General features: G+C 46.7%; 1 protein-coding gene across 2 annotated transcripts in view; it reads left to right on the top strand.

The window, feature by feature from the left end:
• LOC137095184 (serine/arginine-rich splicing factor 4-like) overlaps positions 1–13,784 on the top strand; it is a 30,247-nt gene that overhangs the window by 7,377 nt on the left and 9,086 nt on the right. Inside the window, exon 2 of one of the 2 annotated variants that reach the window (XM_067461549.1) lies at positions 13,112–13,254. The exons of the other annotated variant lie outside the window; for it this stretch is intronic. Coding sequence (XP_067317650.1) covers positions 13,112–13,254 — 143 coding nt within the window. The remainder of the gene's footprint in view (positions 1–13,111; positions 13,255–13,784) is intronic. 2 annotated transcript variants of the gene reach the window in all.

Genomic DNA, 13,784 nt, shown 5'->3' with positions numbered 1-13,784 from the left:
AATCTTTTCCAGAATCTTGCCTGGTATCAATGTGAGGCTGACCGGACAGTAATTCTTTCGGTCATCCTTTTTTTCCCTTCTTGAAGATTGGGACCACATTGGCTCTCCTCCAGTTTGCTGGAACTTCTTCCATTCTCCAAGAACTCTCAAAGATGATTGCCAATGGTTCCGAAATGACTTCCACTAGTTCCTTCAGTACTCTTGGGTGTAGTTGATCTGGCCCTGGGGACTTGAACTCATTTAGAGCGGCCAGGTATTCCTGGACGACTTGTTTCCCAATTTGGGGTTGGATGTTCTCTAATCCCTCATCCACTCCATCTTGCTGAGGTTGAAGATGATTTTTTTTTGTGAGAAGACCGAGGCAAAGAAGGCATTAAGTAGTTCTACCTTTTCCCTACCCCCTGTCAGCATTGCCCCATCTTCTCCTCGAAGAGGCCCTATCGCCTCCTTGTTTTTCCTTTTTCTACTGACATAAGAAAGAAGCCCTTTTTATGTCCCTGGCAAGCCCGAGCTCGTTTTGTGCTTTAGCCTTGCGGACCTTTTTCCTACAGGTGTTGTCTATTTGTTTGAATTCTTCTTTGGTGATTTCTCCCTTTTTCCACTTCTTGTGCATGTCTCTTTTGTGTTTTAGCACAGTTAGAAGTTCGAACTTCTAACTGTGCACAGTTAGAAGTTCTAACACAGTTAGAACTTCTAACACAGTTTGCAATTGTGCCTTGAGTATTTCCCTCTTGAGAAATTCCCATTCATCCGTAACTCACTTATCTTTTAGTATCTATGTCCATGGAATGCTGTTCAGCGTTTCCTTCATTTTTTGGAAATTAGCACTCCTAAAGTCCAAAATGAGGGTTTGACTTGTCTTGACTTGGACCTTGTATTCTTGGCTGAATTTGTTTTCCAGCAATTATCGGGATAGTTGAAATTGCCCATGACTACTACATCTCTTCTCTGTGCCTGTTTTGTCAACTGTTGGCAGAAGACATCATCAAGTTCTTCCTACTGGCTTGGTCGTCTGTAGTAGACATCTACAATGACATCTTTTTGAGTCCCAGTTCCCTTGATTCTTACCCAGATGCTTTCAAGCCGGATTGCTCCCTTGCATCTCTTCTGCAGCATAAGAGCTTTTGACATTTAAGGCTACCCCGCCTCCTCTCCCCTTTGTTCGGTTTCTGTGAAAGAGGTTATAGCCCTCGATGTCTACATTCCAGCGATAGGAGTCATCCCACCAGGTTTCGGTGATGCCTATGATATCATATTTGTGGTGTTGTGCTAAAAGTTGGAGTTCGTCTTGTTTATTTCCCATGCTCTGTGAATTAGTGTAAAGACATGTGAGCCCCTGAGATCTTCCCTTGAGCTGTTTAATTGGGATTATTGTGCTTTTGGTACTTGGTCGTTGTTGTGTTTGTGCAGCCCTCCGTTTAGCCTTCTGGCGGTTCCCTGACATTGTGGGTAAAGTAATGTTCGCAAGGCTGTTGTCCCCCTCCCCCGGTGGACCTAGTTTAAAGTGCGCTCATTTTACCTCCTCAAAGTGGCTTGACATAAAAGCACCAGCATACAATTTATTATTATATATTATTATATTATAATACAGTGTTCCCTTACTTACCGCTGGTGTTATGTTCCAGGACCACCCACAAAGTAGGGACACTATATATGTACAGTATTGTCTCAGTGGCTCCATCCACTCCTCTCTCTGCCTCCCCTCACTCTGTCTCTCTCTCACTCACTCATTCCCCTCGCCTTCTCTTTACTCTCCTCTTTCCCCTTCCTTTCCTCCTCCCTTCCCCCTCCCCTTGCTGGTGCCGCCCTTCTCCCTCCCTCCCTGTTTCCCCACTGGTCTGGGGCTTTCACCTGGTTGCCTGAGGAGGAATCCCCGGCGGAAGCTGCCTTGGCGCTCCTCTCCAGGCCCCTCGCCGGCGCCACTTCGGCTAGGCTCTGGAAAGGTCGGAGCTCTTTGTCAGCCTCCCTCACAGCCCGCCACCTCCACCAACCAGGATGATGCTTCTGGCTTCCAGGAAGTACTTAAACATTACTTCCGATGCGCTTACGTCACTGCCAAGGTGTTCCTGCCTTGCCCCCTCGGGGCAGCACGAGACCCGTTCTCACAGGTAACGCGTATACAGTGTTACCTCGCTAATTATATATATTAAATTCATGTGTTTTGAAAAACCGCGAAACAGCAAGTCCATGAAGTAGCGAGGGAACACTGTATACTATTATTGTGTTTATTTATATCCCACTTTATCTCCCCAAAGGGGATTCAAAGCAGCTTGACATAAAAGCATTGGCATTCAATTTAAAATATACAATGTACAGCCTGAGAATGGATGTCCAAAGCACCTGGAAAACGGGCTGTAGTTGGCTTAGGCCTGTAAATTAAGACCCTATCTATACTCCAGATTATCAAAACAGATAATTCACATTGTCTGCATTGAACTGGATTATATGCGTCTATACTCCCCCTGAAGACACAAGTTCGCAGTTTTGGAGTGATCCTGGACTCATTGCTGAGCCTGGAACCCCAGGTCTCGGCGTAGCTGAGAGAGCTTTTGCACAATTAAAACTTGTGCGTCAGCTGCGCCCGTTCCTTGAGAAGTCTGACTTGGCCATGGTGGTCCATGCTCTTGTTACATCCTGAATAGACTACTGCAACGCACTCTACATGGGGCTGCCTTTGAAGACTGCTTGGAAGCTTCAACTAGTCCAACGGTCGGCAGCCAGGTTGCTCACCGGAGTGACATACATATGCCAACTCCACTGGCTACCGATCAGCTTCCGACAACAATTCAAAGTACTGGTTTTAACCTTTAAAGCCCTAAACGGTTCTGGCCCAGACTACGTGTCCGAATGTATCCTACCAGGAACCATCATGAAGTTTAAGATCTTCAGGAGAGGCCCTGCTTTCAATCCCACCACTGTCGCAAACATGGTTGATGGGGATGAGAAACAGGGCCTTCTCAGCAGTGGCTCCCCGCCTATGGAATGACCTCCCTAGAGATATCAGATTGGCCACCCCTCTCTTGTCTTTTAGAAGGAAAATCAAGACCTGGTTATGGGACCAAGCATTTAATCAGTGAGCAGCAAGTGGAAGAAGATCACACAACTTATGGCAAATAATTGACCCGGACTGGTTTTTGGATTTCGATTTTAAATGGATGTGTATTAATTAATTGTTTTAATTGTTGTTTAAATTTTTTATATTTTGATTGTACTGTGGTTGTTTTTATGATGCTAGCATTGTATGATACTTTTGTTAGGCTGCTGTGAGTCCCCTCTCGGGGGGGGGGGGGGTATAAATATAGGAAATAAATAAATAAATACCCTGCCATATGATCCAGTTCAAAGTAGATAATCAGGATTTTATATGGCAGTGTATAACGGGCCTCAGTCTTTCCCAACTTTGTGTTGATGTGTGAGTGATTAAACCAGGGACATGGCACTCACTGCATGTCCTTTCTTCCTAATTTTTATTATAGCCCACCTTTTCATGAGTTTAAGCTGCATGCGACCCTGGAAAGTAGGACAGCTTGAGTGACGGAGGCAGGATCAGCTAGTGAATTGTACGGATGAGTAGGAATTTCAATATGGATCACCTCGTCTACGAACATCTCCATTGGTTGCAGTTGTGCAAGCAAGAGGATGAAGGGTTGTGACTTTCAACTTGTCAGTGGCATTTTAGTCACAGAGATGCAAATCATGTGCTCTGTCATTGAACCATGGGTCCTTCCCAAGTTCAAGTTTGATTTTTGAATGGTTTTGTATGTAAAGCTGAGGAGGGGGTGGCCATAAGTCAATTGACAAGTTGGATGCCACATCCATAGAAAGCAGGGATAATCTTGGGCATTTTAAAGATTAAAATACTTATTTGGAAGAAACAGCAGGCTGTAACCTACTTCTTCAGATGAATGGGCTGTTGCCACTTGGCAAAAACTTGAGTAGGAATGGGATCTGGGGAAAAGATTTAGTATTAATGATCATAACACATTATCCAACAGTTACGAGTGTCAAGGACATCCTAATATAAATATGCAAATGATTACTATTGTTATTAACTTTATTTTTTCTTCGTGGTCTCTGTGAATGCACACATGTGGAGTGCCTGCGCCTGCACAGACAGCAACAGAAACGTCCCAAGTTTAAACTTTTCAAGTTTTGGCGATAACCCCGCCCAGTCCCCGCCAGGGCATAAAAGGTGCCCTGCGTGCTCACTCAGCAGTTCCTGTTTTCTGGAACATCTAGGGATGTCCACAATTCATTTTAAACATTACACACAGTGTTCCAGAAAGATACTGGATTCGGACAAGCACTCTTTGTGCCGCCTTTGCTTCGGTGAGGCACATATTGCCGATTCGTGCCGTCATTAGCAAGCCTTGACTGCTCAATCTCGAAAGAACTGAGTTCATTGTCTACGGTACCTGCTGTACCTGCTGTGTCCTTGGCACCGACACCCTTGACATCAACTGCACGACCATCAACTTCGACAGTGGTACCGACGTTGGAGTCGGTCGATCTGCCTCCACCAGCTCAGCCTGCAACTTGTCAGACAAAGATGACTAAGGACACACAGAAAAGGCCTCGGTCGACAATGTCTACTACGTCGACTACCAGACCAGCCAAGCAGGCTAAAAGGCCATGTACGGTGACCACAGAAACCGTACGGGTGCGCCATTCTTCGACAAGCTCTGTGGCATCGGTGAGATCAGCCCATGAGGTCAACAACTGTAACACCGACATCTTCGACCGCGGTGCGCATTTCCTTTAGGAGGGCGCAGGAAGAGTCCCGTTGGACTGCGACCTCATTGGTCACTCCCACTCCAGGGAAACCACTGTCGAAGTGTGCGCCGACTCAGCCGCCAGCTAAAAAGAAGACGGTGCCTCAACCTTCTTCCTCTTCCTCTTCGAGAAGAGTAACAACTGCCTCATCGGCCACCTTGTCAGCGAGGTCTTTACTGATTCAGTCGACCCAGCTGGAACCCCTCCAGAAGCCGACGCAGGAAGAACAGATGCCGCCCGAAGAGCGGCCAGAATCACCGGTAATCTTGGTTGATACCGTGATAGAAGTACCAAACCGGCCAGCTGGACTTACTGCCAGACAAAAGCTCTTTCCACCCAAGGGGGAGACAAACTGCCAGGCTGGCATGTGCCGCTCAGTCCTCGGCCTCCAAACAACCTCCCCCCCATCCTCACCTCGGCTCCCACCGCCTCCTCCACCTCCACACAACCCTTCCTCATCCTCTCCCCCTCCATCTGAAGTGGAGGAAGAAGAGGAAGATGGAGAACTTGCCACCTCGGTTAATTCGGGCTCAGTACTGTTGCTCAGTATCGAGAGATCCCCTACCCACGATACCTATGAGGCCGACCCTCCGTTGCCAATGGGCAATGTCAGGGCCTTTGCTGACCAGATGGCCCGTATGGCCGATACTTTCGGCCTGGAAATAAAACATGCTTCCAAGGCAGTGACTGCTCCAGTTTTTAAGCGGGTCCAGTCGGAAATGCCGCCAGCCCCTCTTTTGCCTTTCCCCCCATATTTCCTGGATGTATTTCAGGCCTCATGGAAGACTCCGTCGTCCATTCTTCCCACTTCTAAAAAGATTTAGGCCTGGTACCACACGGATGATGATGGCCTGGAATGGCTGAAACACCACCCCAATCCAAATTCGGTGGTCGTGAAGGCAGCGCAGGTGTTCGAGAGGCAGTCCTCGACTCCCTCAGACCAAGAGGGCAAAAGGTTCGATGCCATCGGTCAGAAGCTATACTCCGGTGTCCTCCTTTTTGGCCAGAGTGACAAACTACGGCGCATGTATGGGGCATACCAACAAATCCTTTGGGGAAAAGCCCTGCCCTTCTTCCAGTGGATGTTGGAAGAAGACCGTATGGTCCTGACCAACCTGGCCCAGGAGGTGAACTTTTTGGCACATCACCAGATGCAAATGGCCAAGCACACGGGTGACATGGCTGGGAAGATGATTGCACATGCGGGCACCATCAGGAGGCATGCCTGGCTCCGGTCGTCGGGACTATCGACGTCCTCAAGATAATTCATCGAGGACCTGCCTTTCGACGCCCTTGGCCTCTTTAATGCAGGCACTGATGAGAAGTTGAAGGCTAACCAAGACTTTAAGATCCTGACAGCCAAATGAGATTGAAAATCAGTCCCAAGCCCAAAGAACAAGGTAGTTCCAGTATTCGAGGTGGCGGAATGGAACTCCATACTGACAGTTCCCATACTCCCAAACCTTTCGCCCGCTGCAAGCTACGCAACATCAAGCCCAACAGTGTCATTCTCAGCCGCAACAGCAAAGCTCTAGAGCCCACCACAGATCTGGTGGGAATCACCGCAGGCGTCGAGTTTGGCGTTTCCCTGGACGATACCGTCCCCTTATCTGATACCGATGCCGTTCCCATGCCTGCCCCTGCAAACCCTGCCTTCAGAACTCGACCTCAACACCCGCCATTTGGCGACTGCATTATGAACTTCAGCGATGCATGGCGAAGTATCACCTCAGATGTGTAGGTGCTAAGGATTGTGGGGGACGGTTATGCATTGGAATTCGAAGAGCTCCCTCCAACGAGGCAGATCGTCGAGACCCTCCTCTTCCAGATTGCTTCAACGGGCGGGCCTTCTTCTCAAAATACTTCACCATCCCCAAAGCAGATGGTTCCCTCCACCCAATTTTGGACTTGAGAAATCTCAACTCTTTCATCAAACCACAGAAGTTCAGAATTGTGACAGTGTCGTCCATACCCCCCCTCCTCAGGCACAGGGATTTCTTCACGTCCATCGACCTCCAAGACGCTTATTTCCACCTGTTGATACAGTAGAACCATAGACGTTTCCTGGCATTCCAGGTCGCGGGCCAAACATACACTTCCTTTCGGGCTCATAACGGCCCCAAGAACTTTCACAAAATGTATGGTGGTAGTGGCTGCATGCCTCAGAAGGGAAAACAATCCAGATTTTTCCATATTTAGATGATTGGCTTCTGGCGGCGCACTCCCCGGCACTTCTAAAATCCCAAATCCAAAAGACCCTCTCCCTCCTCGGGGACATTGGTCTCCAGCTGAACAAACAGAAGTCACACTTGACACCAACAACATGCATAAAGTTCATCGGCGCCATGTTCGATTCGCTGACCCAGTCAGTATATCTTCCCAGAGCAAGATTCCAGGCGCTCCGCGTCGAAGCACTCCGAGGCATCCGGTCCCGCACGATAACGGCCAATCAGGTCCAAATCCTCCTAGGCCACATGGTGTCAACGGTGATGGTAACCCCACTGGCAAGACTGCGGTTCCGGCCTCTACAGAGGTGGTTCCTCAACCACTTCAACCCAATCATAGATCACGAGGCAAAGCGTCTCACCATCCCACTACCTGTAAGAAAGTCCTTAAAATGGTGGACAGTTCGACATCATGTCTGCAGGGGCATTCCCTTCCATCCCGACCCTCCATCGATAACCCTGGCAATGGATGCATCGATGTTTACATGTGGATGCCATAAAGGAGAACTCTCCGTCCAAGATCTTTGGCGTGCCGAGGAGAGGCTATGCCACATCAACTACCTGGAGCGCCTAGCGATGTTCAAATCTCTAAGAGCCTTTGCCCTTCTGGTCACAGAAAAAAATATCCAGATTCTCACGGACAACATGGTGGCCATGTACTATGTAAACAAACGGTAGAACGGGGTCAAGGAAACTGCTGACCCTCTCACTACAACTTTGGGAATGGTGTGTGGCCCGGTCGATCTCGCTTGTGGTGATACATCTGCCAGGCTCCCAGAATGTCAAAGCAGACTCGTTGAGTCGCACACGATCATCGTCTCATGAGTGGAAGCTGAACCCACAGGAGCTCACCGTGCTCTGCAAAGACTGGGGATGGCCGGACGTCGATCTCTTCGCGTCTCCCACAAATGCCCAGCTTCTTCAGTTCAGGGACCGTCTCCCGGTACCGGGATGCCTCGGGGACGCGTTCCTCCTCGACTGGTTGAGAGGTCTCCTTTACATCTTCCCGCCTTTCCCACTCATCGCCAGGGTGATCGAGAGGATCTAGGCAGCACAGGCAAATTGCATCGTGATAGCTCCTGCATGGCCACGGCAGGCGTGGTACCCGGTTCTCCTACAGCTCTCTGGCGATCGAGTTCAACAGCTCCCTCCCCGCCAGGACCTTCTGTCGAGGGAGGAAGGCCAACTTCTCCATCCCGATCTCCCATCCCTCTACCTCTTGGCATGGAGGATCCTGTTCTGAGTTTGCTGTGTCCGGATGTATGGTCCATCCTCACTGCTTCCCACAAGCTAACTACAAAGAGGTCATATGCTGCCTGCTTGTCTCGCTTTCAGAGTTTCCTCCAGAAAAAAGGAATCCAAGAGTCCTCACCCTCGATACCGACAGTTCTTCAGTTTTTGTTTTCCCTTACTGAGCGGGGCCTGTCGCTCTCATCATTAAAGACCCACCTTGCCGCCATTTCATGGCATACCCAGCAGAGGGGGGAACCTCTCTCTTCCGGGATGCTTTAGTGAGATCCTTTCAGAAGGGATTCAACAACCTTCATCCTCCGGTTCATCCTCCAACCCCTGGCTGGAGCCTCAATCTCGTACTTGCCCGGCTGGTATTACCATCGTTCGAGTCCCAGGCAACAGTCGACCTTCGTCTCCTCTCATGGAAGTTGGCATTCCTGGTGGCGATCACTTCGCCCCGTAGGCTGTCCGAGTTGACGGCATTGCAGGTCGATGAACCATATTTACTTTTTCATGCAGATAGAGCGGTTCTCTGCATTGATATTTCTTTTCTCCCAAAGATTGTTTCCCCCTTCCATGTGAACCAGGACATTGCTTTGCCTTCTTTCTTTCAATCTCCTTCTACCTCAACGGAGAAGAGTGTGCACCTCCTCGATGTGCGGAGGGCCCTATTGTTTTATAGGGACAGGACTTCCCAGTCCCGAAGGATTCAAGGGACTCTTTGTGTCATATGCCCAGGATAAGCTGGGCCCGCTGGTCTCTTCACAACGCTGGTCGCATTGGATTGCATCAACCATTGAACTGTGTTACCAGCTAGCCCATCGCCAGCCCCTTCGGTAATTTGTGCTTGATAGACCAGGGCATTGGCCATTTCAACTGCCTTCTTGAAAGGAATTCCCTTGGACTCTATATGCAAGGCGGCCATCTGGGCGAACCCACAAACTTTTGTTTCATATTATAGACTGGACACTAGGCATAGGCCCAACATGGCCTTTGGTAGGGCGATCCTGACTTCTTGCCCTCCCCAGCCTCGATATCGGGCTCATCGATAGAGATAAATGTTGAATGTCTATATTCTATATTCCTGTTCTCCAGTTCATGGCTATTTTTGATGTTATGGTCTCTCATATCTTACCTTGTTGTTCATCGCTTTGCTTATGTAGTGACGAATGGCTAAGTAACCCAAAGGATATTGCGTTTTTTTCATTTACATTCTTACCACCTCTCCTCCTCGGGCTTGGGAATGTTGTTCCTTTCGAGGTTTTGATGGCCTAGGTACTGTGATTTTACTATGACGTTTATTTTCATACAATTATGATATATGTGTCCTCATTTCAATGAGTGTATTCATACTGTGGTAATGGCCTTCTTTTCTGGCCAAAGGAGGATCACGAACTCTTGTGTTATGAATGTGTTGTTCCCCTTCTTTCAGAGGGTACTGTGGTTTTTGATACTTCAGTCAAACTGTTTGGTCCTTTATTAAGGGTCGGTTTGTTTTTCCCGCCTCTGGGACCTCTGCTTGCTAGTCTCCACATGTGTGCATTCACAGAGACCACGAAGAAAAATGGTAGGTTACATACCTGTGACCTTTCTTTGAGTGGTGCTCTGTGAATTTACACAAACGCGCCCAGCCTCCCCTCTAACAAACCTCCGCCTTTCTTGCTGCCTTGCGGCGTAGGAACTGCTGAGTGTGCCTTTTATGCCCTGCCGGGGACTGGGCGGGGTTACTGCCAAAACTTGAAAAGTTTAAACTAGGGAAGTTTCCGTTGGTCCCTGCGCAGGCGCAGACACTCCATATGTGCGAATTCACAGAGCACCACTCAAAGAAAGATGGTCACAGGTATGTAACCTACCATTATACTCCACCTTTCTTCCCATGGGGACTCAAGGCAACTAACAATTGCACACTTAGTCAAGTTTAAAAAGCACAATACGAAAGTTAAAAAACAATTAAATAGTCACAGTGTGGTAAAAACAGATTAAAATACAATAAACACAAAATTACCTTTAAAACTCACAAATCAATAACGTATATTAATGGTGGGCAGCTATCATTGTAATTTATAATAAATCCTATGAAAACCTATAAAAGCATCTCTGAATACGGATGCAGAAGACATGATTTACAATACATCATAGCCATGTCTATTTAGAAATAAATCATATTAAGTTCACATCCCTATGTATGTGTGTGCCAAGTTTAGTTCAGATCCATCATTGGTGGAAGTCACAGTCGCCATCCAGGGTAGGCAGCTGGATGTCTCTCCCACCCGGATGGCCCAGCCAAAGGATCTCTGTCATTGCTGGATTCACCCTCAACCTGCTGGCACGCAACCATCCAGTAACGGCCTCAAGGCACTGATGGAAATTTTCGGGTACGGAGCTTGGCCGGCCCTCCATCCTCAGAATGAGCTGGGTGTCAGCATACTGGTGGCACTCAAGCCCAAAGTTTTGCACCAGTCAGTGGTCGCATATAGATGTTAAATAATAGAGGAGAGGAAATGGCTCCCTGCGGGACCCCGCATACTAGTGGAGACCTCTCGGAAACCATCCCTTCCCTCACCACACGCTGTCCCCGATTCTGGAGGAAGCAGGACAGCCACTTAAGGGGTATCCCCCTAACCCCAGTCATGGTTAGGCGGTAGGTTAGTAGCTTGTGATCAACCGTATCAAATGCTGCTGTGAGGTCCAATAACACGAGCAGCGCTGATCCGCCTTGGTCCATCTGGCAGCGAAGCTGATCTGTGATGGCAACTAGCACAGTCTCCGTCTCGTGCCCACTACGGAAGCCGGACTGGAAGGGATCAAGTCCGGCCGTGTCATTTAGGAACTGCTGCAGCTGTTCCACTGCTGCCCTCAACCACTTTGCCCTGAAATGGAAGGTTCAAGACTGGGTGGTAGCTAGAGGAAACTGAATGATCTAAGTCTGGTTTCTTCAGCAGGGGTGAAACCATAGCCTCTTTTAAACCCTCTGGAAAAACTCCTTGCTCAAGGGAGCTATTTATTATATTCAACAGAGGTTCACGTAACTCCTCTTGAGTCCTTGGCATCATTAGCGACAGCACTATTTGTACTAACTCCCTACTGGTCCCCAGTAGCAGATTCAGTGCCTTCCAGTCTAGGAATATCATCTTCTGGCACTATCTTTTGCTACATTTTGGATTGTATTATGGGATTTTTATTATAAAAGATACACGCAGTATAGGTGAGCACTAACTGCGGTACCATTGTTGTCTCTGGGAGACCTCCACCAGTGTCAACCCCACTGCTGCTGCCGCCATCCCGTATGCTGTTGGGTTATTTGATTTAGCTCCTCATCAAATCCTATATGGTATAGGAAACCCTATCAGTAATAATACTACTATCATTATAGCTTTTTGCCTTACAGAAGCACTTGTTCTTATCAACAGATAGTGCCATGGTGGGATATCTTAAATAAGAAGGCTGAATTGCCTTTGGTTTAATTTAGAAAGCCAACCAAAAGGCATTATGAAATTATGAACTGAGAGATTTCTTAACTTTCCTTTAAAATATTTAATGGCACTTAGTGTTACCTGATGTCAAGAAGCATGGTCTCTTGTTGTCTCTCTTAATCCAGTCGTTCACTCAACCCATATCATCTTTGTTTACCGTGTGCTGGAGAGCTTGTTTTGCTTTTTACTGGCAGTTCTTCAGATATGGATCTCATCACACTAGAGCCTAAGAGTAGGAAAGGAGTGTGCATCTACTTTAAATCCCATGGCTGCCTCTTGCAGAATTCTGGAGTTTGTATTTAGAGAGGGGTCTTTAAACTTGTTCCCAAAACAAGATACATTTCTTCTTTGCATTTCAGAACCAGGGGAATATCTTTTACTTTTTAATTCTGTCTAGTGAATGAGGCACATATAACTTAAAATGGCTATTGTGTAATTTTAGAGGGGAAATCTTAAAAAGTTGAAATACTACAAACCTTTCTTGATCTATTTCTTTGTAGCAAGAGATTTTGTTACCTTTTCTTTTGGCTTGGTCAAAAAAAACTGTAGAAGGCCCTCCGCTATCTCTGATGTTGGGGCATAAGACCTCTCTGAAAGTGGGGAAAAATGTATTTTAAACCCCACCACAACCATATTTTACACTTGTTTGTTGTAGGAACTCGGAACTTGCCATTATGTGTGCCTATGTCTCCGTGGGGCCTGCCTTGAGCATCTCTTTCCCTTGTTCTTAGATGCATGGGAGCACCTAAAAAGGGACTGCCAATGTCACACACCTTTCCTGCCTTCCCCACAATTCCTAACAGCCAGTAGGCTGTTAGGAATTGTGGGAGTTGAAGTCCAGAACACCTGGAGGGCTGACGTTTGCTCATACCTGTTGTAGGGTTAGGTTTTCCTACCCTGCAGCTGCAGCACCAGGGCTATTTCCTCAGCCTTGCTCATCCCAACCGGTCATATAGACCTCTTGCTTTGCCATAGCCACCCTGTCTGGCAAAATACAGAAACAAAAGGTGGGAATCCCAAAAAGGGAGAAATCCAAAGTATATTTTTGTGTTGCTTCTTTGTCCTTATAATTTGTCCCAGATTATTTATTACAAAACTACAAAGGCATTACTAGACAAGAATAGTACGTTTGGAGCAATCTTTTATCTTGCAATTTCTTAAGCTGCTATTTTATAAGTAAATAGAATCTTGATTCTATATCAGTTGCTTCTGAAAAACTGGCAGCTTCCCTTTTGCCATATGGGTTGTGTTGTTATGGATCTTCTGAAGTGGTGTGTGAAAATAGATAATTGTCGTAACTTAGTTATGCCTTGTCTAGTTTATGAAAGTACATGCCACTGCCAAGGGTGAATAGCTAAGATAATTGTTAACACTGTTGATTCTCGAGCAGCTTTTGTCTCCCTCTAGGTATGGCTTTGTTGAGTTTGATGATGTGCGTGATGCTGATGATGCTGTTTATGAGTTAAATGGCAAAGATCTTTGTGGGGAGCGTGTAATTGTTGAGCATGCCCGGGGCCCTCGTCGTGACAGCAGTTATGGTTCTGGACGCAGTAAGCACTAACATACCCTTCTATCGGTGACTTTTGTCTATATAAAATGTATGATTTTAAAACTGTAATTTGAAGAAAAAACATTATATATATATATATATATATATATATATATATATATATATATATACACACACACACACATACATACATACACACACACACACATGCAATGTAACTAATGCTATTTTTAATTAAATAATATTGTTAATTTATATTCCATTTTTAAACATAATTAATTGAGCTTTAATATTCATTATTTTATTTTGGAAATATATGACTGGTTTATTTGTAATGTGACTGTTTAACATAGACTAAACAAAGACTCAATGTTTTAATTAAGAGTCCTTTGAAGCTAAGATGACTGACTGCCTGTTCCATTTGCTGACCCTGGGTTACCTTTCCATGAGTGGCTCTTTGACCTTTGTGGCCCTTGGCTGACCAAAAAAGGAGGCCATGTGACGATCGCAAATTTCCCATTAGACCCAGGTGGTAAGGACCCAAGGGTTAGAGACAGATGTGATTAAACC

This window comes from Anolis sagrei, chromosome Y (assembly GCF_037176765.1).
Source record: "Anolis sagrei isolate rAnoSag1 chromosome Y, rAnoSag1.mat, whole genome shotgun sequence".
Taxonomy (NCBI): domain Eukaryota; kingdom Metazoa; phylum Chordata; class Lepidosauria; order Squamata; family Dactyloidae; genus Anolis; species Anolis sagrei.
Note: the sequence above shows the minus strand (reverse complement) of the source record. Positions and strands in the feature narration are given on the sequence as shown.